The following is a 20710-nucleotide window of genomic DNA, read 5'->3' as shown; positions in this document are numbered from 1 at the left end:
TATCGTCTGTTCATCATGTCGGCCGCACAACTTCTCAATCCCAAGGCCGAGTCGAGGGTATGTGGTTCCGCCGCCGTACAAAGACGCCGCTAACAAATGCACAGAGGCGCGGGGAAGCTCTCCGTGTTAACATCTCGGCCGGAGAGGGACTGCAACAGGTATTCAATGGTTGCAATAGGAAAAGAGAGACGTTCTAATGTGTGGAAAAGGTACTTGCTTCAAATCTGGGACCCCGCGGTACACTGAAGATGTGAGCAACAACAACAACAACAAATATATGGGACCAGACACTAACGTCGAACAGGCTTGTCGATGGCGCTGGTGGAGTATGTTTGCAAACCGAGCGTATAAGACATGTATTGACCATTGCTTTAGATCAAGCTCACAAAAGATGGAAGCGTTCTGCTCAAGGAAATGGTATGTGATTGATCAAACCTCCACGAGTACCTTCGCAAGCTAACAGTCAGACAGCAAATCCAAAACCCCACTGCCGTATGATATATCCCCATCCGCTTCTGGATCGCGACTCAAACAAACCAGGTTATGATTGCGCGCGCAGCAACAGCACAAGACGAGATCACTGGCGACGGCACAACCTCTGTGGTACTCTTGGTGGGCGAGCTCCTGAAGCAGGCTGATCGCTATATTTCTGAAGGTCTCCACCCCCGAGTCATCGCAGACGGCTATGACATCGCGAAGACAGAGTCGCTAAAGGTACAGTGGCACAAGGCCAAATATAACGAAGGTTTGCTGACAATGCATAGTTCCTGGACGAATTCAAGCTCGCAAAGGAAGTCGACCGCGAACTCCTCCTCTCAGTCGCCCGAACGTCGTTGTCAACAAAGATCAACAGCTCACTCGCAGAACAATTGACCCCCGACATCGTCGATGCCGTCCTCGCCATCTACCAGGCGCCCGCGAAGCCTGATCTACACATGGTTGAGATCATGACCATGCAACACCGCACTGCTGCCGATACACAGCTTATCCGTGGGCTTGCTCTAGACCACGGCGCAAGGCATCCAGACATGGCCAAGCGTGTCGAGAACGCATACATCCTGACCCTCAACGTCAGCTTAGAGTACGAAAAGTCCGAGATCAACTCTGGCTTCTACTACTCAAGCGCTGAACAGCGAGAGAAGCTGGTCGAGAGCGAGCGCCGGTTCGTTGATGAAAAGCTGAGGAAGATTGTTGAGCTCAAGAAGGAGGTTTGCGGTGACGATCCCAAGAAGGGCTTCGTGATAATAAACCAAAAGGGCATTGACCCTCTCAGCTTGGACGTACTTGTCAAGAACGGCATCTTCGCGCTAAGGAGGGCGAAGAGGAGGAATATGGAGCGTCTGCAACTCGTATGCGGTGGAACGTCGCAAAACAGCGTAGACGACATGACTCCTGACGTCCTCGGCTGGGCAGGTCTTGTCTACGAGCACCAGCTGGGCGAGGAGAAGTACACCTTCATCGTAAGTAAGCACAATGGTTTTCAAATGCATGTACTAATAAGAAATAGGAAGATGTCAAGGAGCCAAAGTCGGTCACATTACTCATCAAGGGACCAAACTCGCACACTATTGCCCAGATCAAGGATGCTGTTCGCGACGGTTTGAGGAGTGTGTACAACATGATAGTCGACGGAAGCGTCGTACCCGGAGGCGGTGCTTTCCAGGTCGCATGTGCAGCTCGCCTAAACAGCGAACAGTTCAAGAAGACAGTCAAGGGTAAAGCAAAGTGGGGTGTTTCAGCATTTGCTGATGCATTGCTCGTTATTCCCAAGACGCTTGCGGCGAACTCAGGTCACGACATTCAAGATTCTTGTGAGTACTTCAATCTCGATTTTGTCGATACATACTGACCACATGATAGTGGCTGCACTCCAGGACGAGCATGCCGAGGGCAACGTAGTAGGCCTGAACCTCTCAACCGGAGAAGCGATGGACCCTACTCAAGAAGGTGTCTACGACTCATTCCGGGTTATTCGCAACAGCATAGCTTCTGCTACTGGTATCGCGTCCAACCTGCTGCTGTGTGATGAGATGCTCAAGGCACGACAAATGGTAGGAAGCAAAGACTCTTTCTAATTTCGCATGCTAACCATTCATCAGGGACGGGCGCCGGGACCTGGTGGCGACGAACAATGATAGTGTTGCGTCTATTCTATTTCCGCAAGACAAGCTACCGCAGCGTCACTGCGTCACTGCGTGAAACGTCATGTTTCCCGCGCATGCGACTACTCAATGTGTAGGACATGGAGACGCTACTTTGAGGTCGCACGCACAGTCACGGCGGCAACTCGGGATGCTTTGTCTAAATAGATTAACATAGGCTAAACCGATGCACATGATCATTGAAATGCACCCAATGTCACAAATGCTTCTACAACTGTGCTGCCTAGTGAAGATGGTGTCAAACCTTGTGTAGACGTACTGGCGCATGATTGAATGTCGAAACGCGAAGCGTACAGCTGATACAAAAACGGATACCGGACCCCTATCCTTACCAGGGTGATTTAAGCTTAAAGTTAGCGTTCGGCTAACACGGAGGTAGTTGATGGTGCGGGGGTGTGTCGCCCTCAGGAACATAATACAAAGGTTAGTATATCAGTATTCGAATAGCGCCAGAATGAGCGCCTGCCTTGTGCGTGATATACGTCGGGCCGTTAGTTGTCTGCTTACTTTATTTTTCTCTAGTAAGCAAAAGCCGCGAAAAATCTGTCTCGACCCCTTGTCAAATAGAGATCACCGAGGCGTACGTGCGACTAGCTACCATCTGTGGAGAGCCAAGCCCGCTGGAACGCGACAGCAACTAGAGCCATTCATCCTGTCACCTTACTTGGAGACTCTTTCCTTACGCTCAGTGGTACCAATGGTAGTAATGACATAACGACGCCGAGTATTCCTTACGCGAGACCCTGAGTTGATCGCATTCAGCGCGCGCAACCCTTTCCTTCCGATCCCACCGCACAGCTTTCGACATGTTTCGCTATCGACGATACCGCGCATTTCTAGTCTTTGCTGTTATTGCCGTACTAGCAATTTACAAATTCGGAGGTTCGGATGCAGCATGGAGAGAGGCTGCATCGCAAGCAGTGGGGGCAGCACATGGCCTGAAGAGCACCGCCGAGGGGGTGCTGCACGACACCAAGCCACGACCTGCCGTAGACCACGAGACCAAGAGTCTGAAGCTGCATGTGCCCGCTGCTAGTACTTCGGGACCCGTACAGACACCGCCTCCGGTCAAGAGTCTTCCTTCATCCACACCCGCTCCAGCTGTAACGCAACAGAAGCCGTCCATACCCTCGCCCATACGTCCGAACCCACACGGCAACGCCGCCATCGACGAAGACGGACTGGAATCGTCGGCCGAGATCGAAGCCGTTCACTGGACAAAACTGCCCGAGAAGTTTCCTGTTCCCACCGAATCGCTCATCAAATTGCCCTCGGGCAAGCCAAAAGCGATCCCGAAAATACAAGCCAAGTTCAAGAAGGAGGATGAGGCGACCAAGTCTGACAGAATCGCAAAACTGGCCAGAATTCAGAGCGTGGCCAAGAAGTCATGGGACGGATACAGGGCCAAGGCATGGCTCCATGATGAACTGCGCCCAGAGTCTGGAACCTTTCGGGACCCCTTTGCACACTGGGGCGCAACTTTGGTCGACTCTCTAGACACCTTGTGGATCATGGGGTTGAAAGAGGACTTTGAAGAGGCTGTCAAAGCAGTGGACCAAATTGACTTTACGACTACCACACGCGCCGATATCCCCTTATTTGAGACTACAATTCGCTACCTCGGCGGACTGCTGGCTGCCTATGATCTCAGCGGGAAGAAGTACAAGAACTTGCTGGACAAGGCGGTTGAGCTTGCCGAGGTCCTAATCAGCGCCTTCGATACGCCCAATCGGATGCCGGAAACCTATTACTACTGGAGGCCCGATTTTGCATCGCAGCATCATCGTGCCGGTACCAATGTTGTTCTAGCAGAGATCGGGTCGCTTTCAGTCGAATTTACCAGGCTTGCACAGCTTACGGGAGAGCACAAGTACTACGACGCTGTTGCGCGCATCACTGACAACCTCGAGGAGCTTCAGGACAAGACCCTGGTCCCAGGAATGTGGCCCGTATATATAGATGCCTCCGGCTGTGGCAGAAGATACACGGAAATGGGTGCGCAGGAACCCCTTACAGCCCCAGACGGATACCTTGCCGATCCAGTGCCGAGCGAGTCTGAGGCGGCTAAAACCACTTCTACCGAAGAGCTGTCTCCAGAGGGTAAAAAGTATGTCCCCTTGGACTTGCCAGAACCTGTTAGACTCTATCAAGAAAGTGGTGTGGCTTCCAAGAAGTATGAGCCTTTGAATTTGCCAGACCCGGTGAGGCTCTATCAGGATGATGATGTAGTCCGTCCGGGCACAAAGGAGGAGTGGATAAAACAAGGGACCGCCGGAAAGGCACAGATCAAGAACTGGGACAGCAAGCCAGTGGAAAAGCGACGGCTTAATATTGATCAATCCAAAGAACCTAAAGCTGCGCTGGGTGCTAAGAGTGCTGACCCGGATCCATCGCCACCCAAGCCTCTTGATCCGGAGTGCATACCTCAAGGCTTTGTATCGAGCTCAAGCTACGGAGGAGGTGATGAATTTACGCTTGGTGGTATGTCAGACTCTACATATGAGTATCTACCCAAACAGTATCTGCTCCTCGGCGGCCAGGTCGACAAGTACCAGACCATGTACGAGCAGTCGATGGATGCAGTCAAGAAGCATCTGCTTTTCCGACCAATGCTTCCCAAGGGAGAAGACGTGTTGTTCTCTGGCAAACTTCGAGTTCCCGCTCTTTACGATACGGATAAGTTTGGTGACCTGACTCCGGAAAATGCGCATCTCACCTGTTTTACCGGTGGCATGTTTGGCATGGGCGCGAAGATATTCAACCGCCCAGAGGATCTTGAAATAGCGAAGAAACTGACAGAGGGTTGCATCTGGAGTTACGACATGACGCAGACTGGTATCATGCCGGAGTCTTTCGAAGTCGCTCCCTGTGAGGACATGAAGGATTGCGCATGGAATGAAACGGCCTATTGGGAGGCCATTGACCCGCGATGGGAGTCCCGAATGGAACATTACAGCGAACAGCGCAAGATATACGAATCACAGATTGCCTCTGCTTCGTCATGGTACAATGCACAGATGGCTGCAAAGACTCCAGCACCTAAGCCTGTCGCGAATGCTCCAACTGAGGCACGCCCCACAGCTTCTTTGGTATATGCAGACAATTACGAAAAGCGCCAACTTGCCGAGCTCGTTGACGATTCGGAGATTGCGCACATGCCCCCCGCGAGGCCATCGCAAAATCATGATTCAGTCATGGGCGGCGAATCTGAGGAAGGAGAGGGGCCGCCTACTAAAGTCCAACCCACGCTTGACATTCCGGAACTTGCGCCGCAGCCGAGCCGGACAATGCCAGATTTCCCTTATGTTTTCTCACCGGCCCCCGTCCTCGACCATAAGGAGTATGTTCACACTCGGATCGTAGAGGACCGACTGCCAAAGGGAGTGACTAGAATTGGGGCTAAGAACTATATTCTCCGGTAAGCCTATCGTCTTGTGTTTGGTATGCGATTTGAAGCTAACAATACTATAGCCCCGAAGCCATAGAATCTGTGTGGTACATGTACCGCATCACTGGTGACAACCACTGGCGCGAAGCAGGCTGGCGCATGTTCCTCGCCATCGATCGACATACCTCGACCACATATGGTAACTCAGCCATCGACGACGTTACCAAGATGGCGCCAGGGCTCAATGATGAAATGGAGAGCTTCTGGCTTGCAGAGACACTAAAGTACTTTTACTTGCTCTTTGCGGAGGAGGACGTGATCAGCTTGGATGAGTGGGTGTTGAACACCGAGGCACATCCTTTCAGGCGACCTACTTGAAATAATCCTCTAGCTATGAAATATAACAGGTAGTGGGAAGGGGAGTTAATGGAGTTCTGGTATGCGGGTCTGTTGCATTGGATTGGATATCTAGTGCGAGGGTACTCGATGTGGTATTCAGTTTAGCAGCGCTTTACGAAAGTAAGAATAGGTAGTGTTATTTACTGAAATTATGTTCATGCCATGGAAGGCATGTTCCTCCAGAGGACGGTGACGCTGATGGCTTGATACATAAAGCCGTGCTCTATGTATAAAACCGATAAGCGGCTTTAACAGCTTCTTTTGGTGCAGTTTGTGCAAAGTAGTAACGTGCCCATATCCCCGTTACCAAAATTGCAATCACAATCACCGTTCGCGTCTCAGTATCAAATGCCTACCCCCTGTGGTATTCAGGCCAAGATAACGCTCTAATAGAAACATGCATGGCGTGCAAGTAACCCGAGGCCACCCACAGTCCTAGCTCAGCCTCATACCATCCATGCAGGTGCCGCACACCGCTGTTCAGGCAAGTTTACCGTCTGCCCTATACTGCTGGGTTCTAAGTGGTCCGCGGGACTTGCCCCGGCACCCCCGGCATGTTCGGCGTGGGATTTTATCACTATCATGCATGGGTTCACGTTCGTATCGGTCACCGAAGGGGAGGAATTGCCTGTTTAGAATTTCATTATCATATTTTTGGTCATTTGCGCTGCGACATTTGCGTGGGTATAAGTATATATAGATGGAAATGGCCGGTGGGTACATAAAGTCCAGCCTCGCCCTTCTTCCGACAATGGTCACTCAATGTTCTACTTTGTTTTTCTCAATTATCTTCCTCTATTAACTTTCATTAGAAAGGGGACTTTGTCGCTTTTGAACTTCCAGAGTTACTATGCGCGTCCTCTTCGAACTTGGTTTGGATTTGCGTATTTACTGTTATCTTTCCGGCAGTAGCTGGAGGGTGCGCGATGACACCGAGTTCCTCCAGCCCACGGTCGGAGAAGAGTGAGTCTTCTGAGCCATTTGCGCGATTGTGCGTCGAGGGCATATTTCCACTGCTCACATGTGTGGATGCGTTGTGGCGGTTCTCGTTGGCCTTGCGGCGCGCAGAAGAGAGCTCGTAGTGGCGACCGTAGCTGTTTGAGCTGGCTTTTGTGGAGTTTGTGCCGAGAATCATGGACCGCAGGGCAGGGAGGCATGTCGCGATGATGGCAATTGCCGTTTCGATCATCGAGACGGTGCAGGTTAGCATCGTTTCATTCCTCTTGGAGTAGTAGGCGCGGACGACTGGGGAGGCTGGTCAGCATGCGGAAACCCATGTTGGAGATCAGACAACGTACTGCTGGCAATGACGACGAAGAAGCCCAACGCAAAGATTGCGCCCACGCCAATCTTTTGCTTGAGCTTCATTTGAAGTCGCGAGACCATTGTGATGGGCAGGCAGATGATGATGACGTCGGTGAAGATGTTGACTGGTTCGTTTAGCGTATGCCACATGCGCAATGCAGGTACAGCTCAACATACAGAAGATGGTGATCCAATAGTTGATGTCAGAGGCTTTTTGGCTGCACTGATCTGCACAAGGTCAGAATGCATGTTTTCAATGCGCGACCAGGTATGCTCACAATGGGGATCGTGCGACCATCGCTTGTCGTGCGGAAAACACTGGAACATGATATCGAAGAAGATGATGAGGTATGTGACGGCCAGGCCAGCCAGTGCAACATTATACACGACTACGAGTCGCGATCCTGGTGCTGCAAGACTCTTGTAGAAGACGACGAGGGCGAACTTGATGGCCCAAAGCGATGTGACGTAGAGGGTTGATCCGGGGATAATCATCTGCATTATGCCTTTGAAGTTTTCTGGAGTAACTTGGGACATGTCTCCCAATCCTAGATTCCACATGTGCTGCTGAATGACTAGATCACCAACCAGACATGAGACTGCGATGAGGACGAGGAAATCGTCAATCCCTAGGTTGCCTATTCTCTTCCATCGTGTGTACATGCGCAGGGCAACGAAGGGTACCGTGGCCACGGTACAGACATACCATGATACCTGTTGAATTGCATGAGCCTCCACTTGGTTGTCGATCAAAAAGCAAACAAGACGAACGTACCACTTGGCCAAGCTCCGTGTCTACCATGTTGCTGACTGCGTGTGTGACTCCTGGCAGGACCCGAAATAGAGCCGGGATGTGTTCGATAGAGCTCCACACAGTCCACACTCGCCGGTGAAAGAGTGCGGAGTGACTGCTAGGAGTGCAAAGTGCGCAAGGACGAGGGCTACAAATGATTGACAGTGGGGTTTCCGCGACAAGCTTCAATCTTTATCATATCTCCACTGACGAACCCCCTGAGGTAGATGGCGAGGCGGATATTCCATGGATGAAAAGAACAAGGCCCGACTGTGTGCTTTCTTCTAACGCGAAGTTCGCAAGCGTAGGGAAAGCCATACCTAAACCTGCACACGAAACTGTTCGCGCAGCCACCTCGCGGCCGCCATTTGCTACAGGTTAGAACACACGGAGCTGGGGCTCCATGGAACCCATGTGGAATCCACGAAGAAATGGCATGAATGGATACTTCGGCATCGGCTCGCTGATCCCGACAACGTGGCGAACGTCGGCCCCCACATGGCAAGGCACGACATGAGGTCGAACCTTGGTAGCGAGTGGTAACGAACAGCCTCTTCCTGCTGGTCTGGTCGTCTATTCGATACTATCTTCACCGGCGTGCTGCTAAAACCCTCAACTCTCGTCAGGCGGGCTCGGACGCTCGGACCGAAAGGCGGATGCGTCTGGGCACATGGCAATTGTATACGATGCACGGCAGAGAAGCGAGATTCCTGCAAAGACCCTGCGCATGTGGCGGAAAGGGTTTTACAAGTGTTCCCAGACTTGCTGGGTAGCCCGGCATTTTGGCTTCATCGGCCGAATCCCAGCAAGGGAAGGGTGAAGCGAAGGCGGTTGGTACGATTCGCTTAGAATGCCGGATCCACGGCTCACGATTCGATGCATCTAGGTTCGTCCTAGGACGGCATGACGCCTGCAGCCACGGAGATGAAAAGATTCTCCCCAGTTCCATCACACTATTGTCTGGCATATCTTCGGCACTTGTCTGCGAAGATGTCGGTCCCTGCCAATTGGCGGTAAGAAGGACTACCACGCTGTGGGTACGCCGGCCAGGAGGGCTATACATATAACCGTGTGACAGCCCATTACATGATCTACAGCTTGCGGCCAAACTCTATCTTCATCCATCAGCCCAACTCCCTGTCTTTGCATCATGAAGATCCCGTCAGCTCTCACATGCGGCTTACAGACCCTTTCACTAGCCATCCTCTTCGGGGAGGTGGCTGTCGTGGGCGGGACACCCCTGCCTTCGAAACCTGCTAGGCAGATAGTCGATGCTACGGCAAATCTCCAAGCTGCCACTGTCAAGGGCTTCGCCGATACACATGGGAATTCCGTCTTCCTCGGAATCCCATTCGCGGAGACTACTGGTGGTGAGAACAGGTACGGCCCTGTCGCGTCTGTGATATGATGCCTTGCACTAACAACCCGTATAGATGGAAAGCTCCGATTGCCAAAAAGTTCAAAAAGGGACAAGTCGTTGACGCGACAAAATACGGTGCAACATGCCCACAAGCAATCTCGGGTACCACATTTTCGCAGCAGAACGAAGACTGCTTGAACCTCAACATTTGGGTCCCATCTTCAACCAGCAAGTGCCCACGGGCGCCACCGCCCCCTCCAAACCCCCCAAACCATCCTAATCCTCCAGCAGGTCCGGGTGCACCGAACGATGCTGGACTTCCAGTTTTCGTGTACATGTACGGCGGTGCCATGGTGACTGGTTCGAGCAGCAACCCCCAGTACGTAGGCACAAACTTTGCCAACAAGGGTATCATCTTTGTCAGCTTCAATACACGTGAAAGCTTGTGGGCGTACCCCAACTCTGCCGAGCTTGCTGGTGGAGCAGGATCGCAAAACTTTGGTATCCTCGATGTCGACATGGCCCTGCAATGGGTCCGTGACAACATCGCCCAGTTCGGCGGTAACCCTAACCATGTCGTTTTTGGAGGCCACTCCTCCGGATCCGTTCAGGTTGATCATTACCTGTGGAACCACCCTGACACATGGCTCGTCGGTGCTGTCGAGATGGCCGCGAACGCAAAGTCTGGTCCGGCTGTCGGTCCAGTCAACCAGGCGCTCGACCTCGTCGCTAAGGAAGTTGGCTGCCCAACTGGCAAAGGCCAACTGGCGTGCATGCGCAAGGTTGACGTCTATGCTTTCCAAACCACTGCCTTCAATGCCACCCTCAACACGTACTTTACACCTGTCATTGATGAGAAGACGCGTTACAGGGACTACGCCGCGCGCTTCAAGGCCGGCAAGTACGCCTCACACGTTCCTCTCCTGACGGGTAACTCCGACAAGGAGGGTGCCTTGTTTGGCCTGGTTTATGGTAGCGAGAACACTGACTTCGACACCTGGATCAACACCTTCGACGCCGATGTTGCCAATGTCCCAGATGATGTTCTCAAGGCTGCGTACAGCGTCTCCGACTACTCCAGCGTCTCTGCCATGAGCGGTGCCCAGTACGGCGATGCACGCTTCTTCTGCCCTGTTGACTATCTCCTCAACATGCGCAGCACGAAGCAGAACACTTGGATCTACCGCTTCTTCGCCCCCTACGCCAATGTCCTGCCCCTTCCTGTGGACCATCCCACCCACGGTGCCGAGATTCCATTCTTTTTCGGTGGTAACGAGGTCTTTGCAGGACTTTCCGATGTGACAGCCGAGGAGCAGGCGCTGGCTGACTACCAGAACGACTGGTTTGTATCCTGGATCAAGAACCCCACCGCGGGTCCTGGGTGGGATAAGGCCACGCCCAGCAGCGGTCCAATAGGTAAGCTGGGCGTTCCTGGCAACGAACTCACTGTCGAGGTTGGCAACACGGCAGACTTCAACGCCAAGTGCAAGAAGGTGTATGAGCCGTACCTACCGGCGTACCCTGTCATTCAGAATGTGCCTGGTGCTGTGAACGCTGACCAAGGCGTCATCGGCAACTAGCTATAAACCTCAACATAGACTAATGAACTTGTAAATATTTCTTCTTAACTATAGCCTAATAGACCATGTGTATATTCTAAGAATGCTTCAGTAGCTTGCTAGGTTTCAATGACGTTTGGGTGGGGCAGGCACGTATGCTGCGATAGGCTATACCCAAGAAGACCCGAGTATAGATCAATAACTTACTTTGCGCCACAACTGACACACAAATCCGAAAAGGTATCGTGATTTGGATTCCCATAATGTTGGGTCTGGTGGCGTCATCATCCTTGTAATATTGGGATTGTTCCAAGGTTGCCCTGATACTCCAGTAGCGGTTGAAGATGACGTCCAGCGAACAGCCCACTCTAGTAGCGGCCTCACTGGCAAGCAAGTAGGGCAACCACCTAAAGACTCACAAAACGGATCCAGGAAGCAGTTTAAATCACAATTTGTTCACGATATGCACGGTCCCCGCCTCAACTTTAAAAGACCCTGACGTCGAGCTCGCCTTAGTTAACGGACCCGAGTCGGTCTAATTCAAGCACTAGACGCCCGACGAAGCAACTTGTGTAGTGCAAAACTGGGGCTGTGGAGGCTTAGATGGCCTTTCTCATGAACGCGATCCCTTACTCACATTTAGGAGACGATCAACATGTAAGCTGTAGGTATGTTGCTTACATAGGTGAGATCGTTGTGAGGTTAAATTAACGTCGCATGCCAAGAGCGTTGTACGCTACCTCGCCCTTAAGGATGTTATACACGCTGCCGTCCCATCATAAACGGCTGCGCCTCCCTTGGCACACATCATGCGCACTGGTATTGGGATCGTGGCTATGTGTTGAGTAGAAGCCTGTTTCGCAACTAGGCGGTCGAAGGCTAATTTGGGCAGGACGCGACTCCTTGTCCCATCGCTTGGCAGTATGTGGGCTCTCGATCCACAATTCCTCTTCATATTGCTCACGATATAATTGATGTAATTATCAAGGGTAATGTTTTCGTCTTCTATGCGAACGATTAAGAGTAGGTAGAGAAAGTGGTACATCATTAACATTGGATCAAGGCGACTGCATGGAAGTACCTAGGCGCCAAGTTAGTGTATGGGACACACACTGCCTGAGATTGCCACATAGGGCACCCATTGATCGACATGGACTGCATACTTGGCATAACGTAGCCGCGATATTATAATACACTACCAATTTAGTCAGCCTTGTGCAAGGCATACACGTCCATCTCTTTGGCGAGCGTTCGTGATGGAGCCCGCGCTCAACTAGACGCACATTCTGAGACCTATGCGTTGCGATATCATCCAATCACTATAGTAATTAGCAGGGTGTTAAACCATTGTGGTTTGGCATCCGGCTATTCTTCCGTCACATCTGATATGCAACAAAACCAGTTCCCCTCCCTTGGGAGACGGTAACGACCACACCCTCATCTCAAGGAAATGACCACCCCTATAAGCCTAACACGTGATAGTGCTGGCGATACGTTGTGCCATCGTATTAGTATAGGAGCTACACCAAAATTAGATGTATTGAAAAATCTAAGTCTCTTAAATTTTCGGCTTTTTGAGCTGTTTTGATGATACCTGGAGCTAAGTAGAGATAGAGATAGGCTACTTTAGTCTTTAGAAGTTTCTGTCAGCAGCCTAGATTTTCAAAACATCTAGTTTTGGTGTAGATCCTACACCGATGGCGGAATAGATTATCGACGCTATTGCCGTTTTGGGCTTATGGGGGTGGTTGTCTCCCTGATATGGGGGTGGTCGTTAACGTCTCCCCCTCCCTTCCCCTCTACAGCCTGTTAAGGTTTCCTTAAGTTTGTGTGATGCATGCTCTCGAGCAATTACCTTTAACTACCCACAAACCTCAACGGTTCTTTTCGAGATCGCAAAAATTCCCATATAGGGTCAAGTCCGCCTGTGCGTATGTGGGTCTAGGGTCGTTACGCTGTACGCCTTAGATGAATATCTGCTCAATGTCGGCAATGGCGCATTGTCTGCAGCTCTTCAGGCGCCCAAAAACAAATCTGGATATCGAGTTTTGGCAACCTGTTCTCCTCCCTGTCAATCTTCTTCTCAGAAACAACCAGTTTCTCACACTTCCAACGCCATGGCTGCGGATCATCACCTCGAACACACCAATTCTATGCGAATAATGTCAACTCCTCGGCGGAATGTATATGAGTTGCTCCAAGACCATCGCCAGCTAGTCTGGTTGTTATCTGCTACAACTTCGCTGTTGACATCAAGGTACCTGCTGGTTGAAAGGAACTTCCACTCCCCCTTGATATTATACATTAGTCAGACTGTAGCCACAGGGTTAGTCGCTCTAGGTCTCTACCTGTGGCGACAGAATGTCCAGGGAAGAAGCCAGCAAAAGCAAAGAAGCGAACGTTCGGTTCGAGGCACACTGTTAGTAGCCGCTTCACACTGCTTACAGGCGCTTTCAGCGTTCTGTATCGTGCAATCGGTGCTGCATACCGCAAACCTGCCACTACTATGTATGATGGCCGTAAGTTCACCTGGATCCTTTCGAAGAATTCAATGCTGACTTTGGAACCCCACCAGACGATAGCTTTTTTCGCTGAAAGCCTGACACTTCATGTGCTTGGCTACAAAGCTCGCTCAGTCACAGATACTCTCCGCATTGGTTCGCTACTTCCGGCTTGTGCCGGGATTATGTTCATGGACTATCGACTGTTGGTGCCCAGCTTGGTGGCATCGGTCCTCGCAATGCTCTCGGTCGGTACGGCGGGTGCGCTGAGCAAAGTCGCTACCAAACACTATCCTGGCGATATGCCTAGGCAAGGCATGGCTGCAGCTTGGATAGTTGGTATGGGTGCTTTGGTCACTGTGGTTTCTGTAGTTATCGGCTTGCCCAGTGAGTGTTGGAGCGCATTCGACACGGACAACCTACCAGAGTTGCTATCAGTCAGTTCAGTCAGTCCGGAGCTCTCTGGACTGACTGAACTGACGTCCTGAGGTCACTGAACTGGACTGGACTGACTGCCAAGACTTTTCAATTAAACTAAAACTGACTGACTGAACTGACGTCGCCGCGGCCTGCGGACTGACTGGACTGACTGAACTGAGTTACCTGACGTCGAACTGAGATAAATGCTCCTGTACTTTTGAGATTTCTTCCTCTGATAGTGTGCGCGCTAGCCCAGAAGCTGAGGTAGTTGTTGGCTGTATACCAAGCCTCTTCCAGCTCTTCAAGCTCTGCAAAGCTGAAATAAGCTCTGGCTTCATATGGAGTCTCCGGGTGCCTAACATGTCGCCAAGCTCGCTGAAAGTCCGCTCACAGTCTGCCGCTGCTGCTGGTATTGTTAGGACGTCAATAGCGAACTTTGAGAGTATAGGGAACTGCCCAGCAACTGACTCCCAGTATAGAAGCGGATTAAGAGACAGCCAATCCTCCTCAGCTAACGCTGGTTGCCGCTTCCATATCTCATACTCATCCTCAGCAAGGCTTGCCTCTAACTGCCGTGTGCTTTGCTCAATTGACGACTGTAGAAAAGCTGATCGCGACGTTGAAATCCCTAGCCGGGGCTTCTTACGCGGCGGCGTTACAGTGTGAGCTGAAGTGGCTGCAGAGTCCTTCCGCCCCTGCCACATACGCAGGAATGCCCGGTGGTTATTGTCAAGCCAGCCGTCGCGATAGTGGACACCGTCACGGGCAGTGACATGGGTGTCAGGCACCTTCCAGAGCGCTGAGAGGTGGTGTTTGTAGTGCGGGTGTAGTATTGTAGCAGTGTAGTAGACAGGCGCGTTATCGAATTTTGCGTAGTACTCAGCAAGCTTACAATGCGCAAGGTTAACGTTTGTAATAAGATGATCTTCAGGCGCATCTAGATCTTCGTAATTTACATCCTTAAGGCGGTCTTTGAGAGCCTCAAGCTGGTCAAGAAGCCACTCAAACGTTACTAGAACTTCCCATATAGCGCCGTGTCGGCCGTGTCGGCCGCGACCTTCAAGTAGCCGTGTAGCTTCGGCAAATGGCTCAAGGAGTCGAATGTATTCTGTTATTGTCGCCCAGTCCTTGCCGCTTAGACCCCCTTCGCGTATATATAACCGTGGCTGGGCAGCAGGGAGCTGCTCACGATTCTTCCGGCGTCGTGAGGTTGCTGTTGCAGCACTATGCTCCTCAAGTTTACACTCAATATAGCCATCGATAGGGCCGTGTAGCTCAGCTGCACGGACAAACGTGTTGAAATAGCTATTCCAGCGTGTCTTAACAGGCTTCACAAGCTGCCGGATGTGGGGTGTAACACCTAGAGACTCTGCCTCCTCGCACTGTAGGCGCTCTAGTAGTTGTCGAGTTTGAGGCGTACAGATAGACGCAATCACGTCAAAGAGGACGCCAACAGGACCGTATTTGCGCCACTCATCCATGTACTTCTCCTCTTCCTCAAGGTGTGCGGCTTCATTCTCGTACGCGCTACGGTCTTTGCCCCAAATTACTAATTGTGCGCTTAGGTTGAGTATATGGCAGCAGCACCGCAGCCGCCGCTCGCTTGCGATAAAGCCAAACTCCTCTGCTAAGGACTCAACTGCAGTATCATTGTTACTTGCGTTGTCAAGCACAAAGTACCCAACCCTCGCGTTGTCAACGCCAAATAGCCGAAATATTGTTGTTGCTGCAGCGGCAATATTATTGCCAGTGTGCGCCCCGTGTAGCTCAGGCAACCCAAGCAGGTGGTCAACTAGCTTGCCCTCGCTGTTAAGGTAATGTACGCAGAGGCCAGTAAAAGCATACTGCCCACCAGTTGAAGTCCAGTTGTCGAATGACACGTGTATAAGCGACCGGGCTTCGCGAAGGTAGTTGGCAACAGCTAGTATGTATGTATTGTACTCAGTAATAATATGATCGTGGAGCGTTTAGTGGCTACGCCAAAGGAGAGCTTCGGCTAGCGGGCTCACGGCCGCAATCATGGCTCGAAACTGCGGCGTTTCTATTACGCGAAGGCTCTGGTTGTCCGCGACTACCCAGTCCTTCAGCGCGTCCTGAAATCGAGAGGTTGAAAAGCTTGCTGCTATCTCGTTTGCTACCTCTTGCGATACTTCTATCCCTTTAGACCTCATAATATATACTTGGGACTTTGCGAGCGCGCCCATAATATTGCCCTCCCGGCTAGCAATTGGTACAGGTCCGTTAGGTCCGTGTGAGTGTCCAGGCTTGTTGCTTGAGAGGTGTCGGCCGGCGTTTGTAGTGCTGTCAGCCTCGTAGCAAGCCTCCTGCTTCCGTCGTTGATGGCAGTACCGGCAAAGCCAGTAGTTTTTCTTGTACTTGCGGTGCCAGACGGCCCAGCCGTGGCGGTAGATCCAGCTTTTTGGCCCACCGCGACTATTACGCTCAACCTGGCGCCGCTCAAGATACGGCACACGCTTAAAATCAAGCCCGTCGTAATTGTCGTCGTCGTCGTCGTCGTCGCCGTCGTTGGGGAAGTCCGCCTGTACTGCCAAGGGCTCATCAGCCTGGGCCTCGCTCGCAGTATCGCCAACAGTAGGCGCGTTTGATAGCGATGGTAGAGGAGAATTGCGCTTGTCGCATTCTACAAGGCGGCGAAGGCCTGAATTAGAGGGAGTAGACATGAAGTACACCAAGAAGTATTATGGCAACAGTAGTCTAGCGTCGTGTGTATAGCAGACGCGACGCGACGCGACGCGAAAGGCTTACTAGGTGCGCACCGGGTAGCGCATTTCCGCAAACTCTAATTAGCTTAAAGCTAGATGCTTTAACTTATATAGGATTAGTGTCTTTATATCTAGGACTAGCGCGGCTTCGAAGCCGCACTAAATGTGGCTTTCACAACTCTAAAATACTGCTTTAAAAACAGCTAACGTCAGTCTAACGTCAGTCAGTTCAGTCAGTCTGGAGGCTTCTGAACTGACTGGACTGACGTCCAGCTGCCTCAAGAACTGACTGACTGAACTGAGTCTTGGCAGTCAGTTCAGTCAGTTCGAACTGAGTTACCTGACTGATAGCAAGTCTGCAACCTACTCCTACTCCTTCTCAACGCCTTCTCAACGGCAGGAGCAATGCTGATTGGAGGCTCGGTACTCTTTCCATCGGGGACACAGTCCGACAACCAGCTACCAGGGGCTGGTCTTACAGCAATACGGCGTTTGCACAACGTATCGGCACTTCTAATGATGACAGCTATCATCGGCTGCTATTCGGCACTGACGTTACGTCGCTCATACACCAGTTGGTACCAGTTGTGTTGTTTTCTACTCGCAATCTTGTGCGTCAGTGGCAACGACATATACGACGTTATCTGGAGCCGACCTAGGGGCTACAAGGACACCCACGAGGGCTACAGTCTTGTCGCAGACTCTTCTGCGTTACCATCAGATAGCAGGGAAGAGCCAAACCTCGTGGACTTGCAAACACGAGGAGATTTCGAAAGTCAAGGACTTCGTTCGTCCATGAGCAGCGTAGTCTTGATCATACTTTGGACAGCATTTGTAAGCTTCAACTTCGGGCAACGACAATATCCTCGAGCAGAACCCCTGCTTGATCTGAAATATCAGACTATTAATCCGCTGGAGGTGGTAATCAGCATGTACAAGGAACGAACGGAAGAAGTCGCAACGCTCATATCGAACTTGGAGAGCATGCCTCAAATGGCTGACGCTCATGTTACCATCTATCTGAAGGATTCCGAGGCTGATGAACAAAAGATTAAGCAAGAAACAAATGCGCAGGAAGTCATCAAGCTTCCAAACGTAGGACGAGAAGCCGAAACGTATCTCAACCACATCGTCAGTCGATGGGACAGCCTAGCAGAACGCACCGTGTTTCTCCAAGCCGACGTACATAACCCACGCGAGTTCTACCCGTTCTTCGAACAATATTTCCGCACAAACCAAACAGGCTTTCTCAACTTAGGTTGGGTAGGCAAGATATGCAACGCCGACAATTGCGGTGATAGATATGGCTGGCAGGACGAGACATCCCTGTTTCCGGAGATCCAGTCGCGGATAGACCATTCCACGCGCGATCGATTCCTCCTCAGCTACAAAGGTCAATTCGTCGTTAGCGCCGCACGCATACGAGGCATCGATAAAGCCATCTACGACGATCTTCGGCAGCTCCTCGTCGACGAGAACAGTTGGGCACACAACGAGCCCTATCTACAAGGCCGACAAGACTCGATGAGCCAGCCATTCTTTGGGTATACAATGGAAAGGATATGGAACTTGCTGTTTCAGTGCTCAGACATGGATATCGCTTGGAGATGCCCAACCCTGCTGAGCGGACGCAGGCCTGGTGGCAGCATTGCGGACTGCCAGTGTTTTGATACGCGGCTGATGGATGATGCCTGAGTCATGTATCAGGAATTTGCTTTATATTTTGTGATACCCCTACATTCAAAGGACGCACAGTGTTTCCTAGTTTTGCGTTCTCTTTTCTTTTCCCCCCCTTTCTTTTTCTAAAAATATAGAGAGAAAGAGAACATATGGAACCAAGCTATGCTCAGCATACAGCATGATGTGAGGCTGTGTCTCGGTACTGGCTAAATATACGTACAACGTCAGCTTATCTCCACGCACACACCAGGGGGGCTTTATCACGCTACCCTTGGGTTTATTCCCGCAAGAGGATCTTCTGCCCACGACATAACGCACTACATAGGACAAGGCGACTTGACCCGTGGCCATCCGCGGACGGGAAACATCATGCTTGTCTCCTGTCCCCCGCGTTTGAGATTCTGAAGGTACAAGACAGCCGAAGATGCAGGAGGTTTGAAGCGCCAAGCTGAAACGTGGTACAGCCGGCTAGATCTCGCGTGCCGTCTGACACGTGGTACACATCTCCACTTTTCCAACGGCGCACGGGTCCGCCAACCGACCCTTGCGGCGCAAAGCAGCGGCGGAGCAGCACTCAAACATGACTCGGCGCCGTTCGCACGACAATGGCGTCGCAGAGTGTCCCCTTTCTCTCGAAACGTCCTGCGGTAGATGTTCGCTGAGCCAAGGTTGTTTTCAGCGCCTATTTTCTCATTCTAATGTCCTAGATTCTCCCGGAAAAGCTGCCTCAACATTCCACACCTGGGCACACGGGAACTAAACCCCATTCCTTGCACATCAACCCTGCTACCAAAACACATGGCGACCATTCAGCGAACGAGCAACACGCTCTCTGTGGCTTCGAATCGGAGTTCCGATGGCCAATGCAAGCACCGCCAGAGCATGCTGTTCCGGGAACTAGAAATACTCCTCGAACTCACGCCCAGCACCTTCAGCTCACCACTTCTGGCTCTTCCAAGGGAAATTCGCGACCAGATATTTGACTATGTGTTACCCGACACCAGGATTAATCGTCCGGAACTTCACACATGCCTGTGGGGAGCGGAAATGTCAAATGGAGAGCCCTGGAGACATGACATCTTCGGCTATGGGCCCTCGGTAGCCAAGCCATCGCGACTGCAACCAGAACTACTTCTCATCAACAAGCAAATACGCGCAGAGCTGATGGAAAATTACTTCAGCCGCAGCAAGCTCAAACTACATGCCGAACTACGAAACACCCCAACGAACAATGAATATTTTGAATTCTCACAGCACATCCTGAAGTTGCCCATGTTGAAGCACGTAACGCACATACGCTTTTACGTCGAATGGAACTACACAACGCTCAAGAATGGAGGAAGAGACAAGATGCTGAATGATCAGGTCCGCATGACAATGAATCTGCTATGTGCAATGGATGATATCGCCTTGTCACTCCAAAACGTCGAAACCATCGAGCTGTCTGTGCTCTTCTTCTGGAAATTCCGATCCGGAAAAATGTACAGCCTTTCAATGCAGGACCTCTTCGACCTCGAAGGAGTTTTCAAACGATGTGCTGAGCTGCGTTGGCTTGGTTTACTCGGAGACAACGAACTACCTGGGAAGAAGACAAAAACGACTAGCACATATCTCAGCCCTGGCTCGGCAGCCACAGTTTCTTCGGCAGGTGTGGGCTACAAAATGTCGACTGAACGCAAGGGCACTGAGCAAAGTGGTGGAATGGAGATTTGCGTTAGTAGGGATCTGGAGGATGCAATGGAGGAGAGGAGGAAGAGTAGCGTGGACTTTTTTGGCAATTATGAGATTGCAGAACCGTTACCGCAGCCAAGTTATCGGCATGGCACCATGATTTAGGATGAGCAAAAGAGGCGGACTTTTCCGTCGCGGAAGCGAAGGCACACCTACCCCAGGACTTTGACAGGAATTCACCCCGGAAAAAGTCTTTTCCGCGGCACGTGCACGGCAACCGTGAATGCTATGATCTGCAACGGCATAGCATGCGGCAATCGTCGGAAGGGTCCTCACCGCAGAATGAGGCTTACATCTTATACATTCGTCATTGTGCACAGCCATCGCTCGCGATACTTTTCTGATTATGCCCCTAGAACTAAGTCGGATGCTCTGTACCAGTCAGCACCCGCGCCAGCCCGGTATCGGATGATGAAGAAGAGCGAATGGCGAGACCATACAGCCACAGAAGAGCAAACGAGCCTGCTTCTGTACACAGCGCTGTAACAGACGGTACATTAGCCATTATTAAAAAAAGGCGTTACGATGGGATATCGATACAGAAGTTTCAGGGAAAAGTTACCTAGGTAGATCAAGTCAACTGTATATGCGTTTTCAACGATCATTCCAATAAACTGTATTTCTCAGCCACTACAATAGTTAGGCTATACTGTGGGAAGTGAAATGTAGGCACCTAGGTGTCATTAAAT

General features: G+C 51.3%; 7 protein-coding genes across 7 annotated transcripts; 5 read left to right on the top strand and 2 right to left on the bottom strand.

Annotated features, from left to right (window-relative positions):
• Positions 1-15: 15 nt before the first annotated feature.
• PtrM4_048010 (GroL, Chaperonin GroEL (HSP60 family)) lies at positions 16-2135 on the top strand (the record flags this gene model as incomplete). The annotated part of the gene is made up of 11 exons (XM_001936625.2): positions 16-57; positions 105-158; positions 210-250; positions 305-326; positions 376-417; positions 472-492; positions 541-714; positions 765-1460; positions 1508-1811; positions 1861-2051; positions 2100-2135. 11 exons carry the CDS (start codon positions 16-18, stop codon positions 2133-2135), a joined length of 1623 nt encoding a protein of 540 aa, XP_001936660.1.
• Positions 2136-2968: 833 nt separating this feature from the next.
• On the top strand, positions 2969-5928 carry PtrM4_048000 (Glyco-hydro-47 domain containing protein; the record flags this gene model as incomplete). The annotated part of the gene is made up of 2 exons (XM_066104754.1): positions 2969-5580; positions 5634-5928. The coding sequence occupies 2 exons, from the start codon at positions 2969-2971 to the stop codon at positions 5926-5928; spliced, it is 2907 nt and encodes a 968-aa protein (XP_065959318.1).
• An 829-nt stretch (positions 5929-6757) lies between these two features.
• On the bottom strand, positions 6758-8056 carry PtrM4_047990 (uncharacterized protein; the record flags this gene model as incomplete). The annotated part of the gene is made up of 5 exons (XM_001936623.2): positions 6758-7194; positions 7248-7379; positions 7432-7482; positions 7533-7968; positions 8030-8056. 5 exons carry the CDS (start codon positions 8054-8056, stop codon positions 6758-6760), a joined length of 1083 nt encoding a protein of 360 aa, XP_001936658.2.
• A 1141-nt stretch (positions 8057-9197) lies between these two features.
• PtrM4_047980 (PnbA, Carboxylesterase type B) lies at positions 9198-10987 on the top strand (the record flags this gene model as incomplete). Its single annotated transcript, XM_001936622.1, has 2 exons — positions 9198-9427; positions 9481-10987. 2 exons carry the CDS (start codon positions 9198-9200, stop codon positions 10985-10987), a joined length of 1737 nt encoding a protein of 578 aa, XP_001936657.1.
• Positions 10988-14066: 3079 nt separating this feature from the next.
• On the bottom strand, positions 14067-15908 carry PtrM4_047970 (uncharacterized protein; the record flags this gene model as incomplete). Its single annotated transcript, XM_066104753.1, has 2 exons — positions 14067-15808; positions 15866-15908. 2 exons carry the CDS (start codon positions 15906-15908, stop codon positions 14067-14069), a joined length of 1785 nt encoding a protein of 594 aa, XP_065959317.1.
• A 1221-nt stretch (positions 15909-17129) lies between these two features.
• On the top strand, positions 17130-18305 carry PtrM4_047960 (DUF3431 domain containing protein; the record flags this gene model as incomplete). The annotated part of the gene is made up of 1 exon (XM_001936621.2): positions 17130-18305. The coding sequence occupies one exon, from the start codon at positions 17130-17132 to the stop codon at positions 18303-18305; it is 1176 nt and encodes a 391-aa protein (XP_001936656.2).
• Positions 18306-19088: 783 nt separating this feature from the next.
• PtrM4_047950 (uncharacterized protein) lies at positions 19089-20126 on the top strand (the record flags this gene model as incomplete). The annotated part of the gene is made up of 1 exon (XM_001936620.1): positions 19089-20126. One exon carries the CDS (start codon positions 19089-19091, stop codon positions 20124-20126), a length of 1038 nt encoding a protein of 345 aa, XP_001936655.1.
• Positions 20127-20710: the final 584 nt, after the last annotated feature.

Source organism: Pyrenophora tritici-repentis, chromosome 10 (genome assembly GCF_003171515.1).
Source record: "Pyrenophora tritici-repentis strain M4 chromosome 10, whole genome shotgun sequence".
Lineage (NCBI taxonomy): Eukaryota > Fungi > Ascomycota > Dothideomycetes > Pleosporales > Pleosporaceae > Pyrenophora > Pyrenophora tritici-repentis.
Note: the sequence above shows the minus strand (reverse complement) of the source record. Positions and strands in the feature narration are given on the sequence as shown.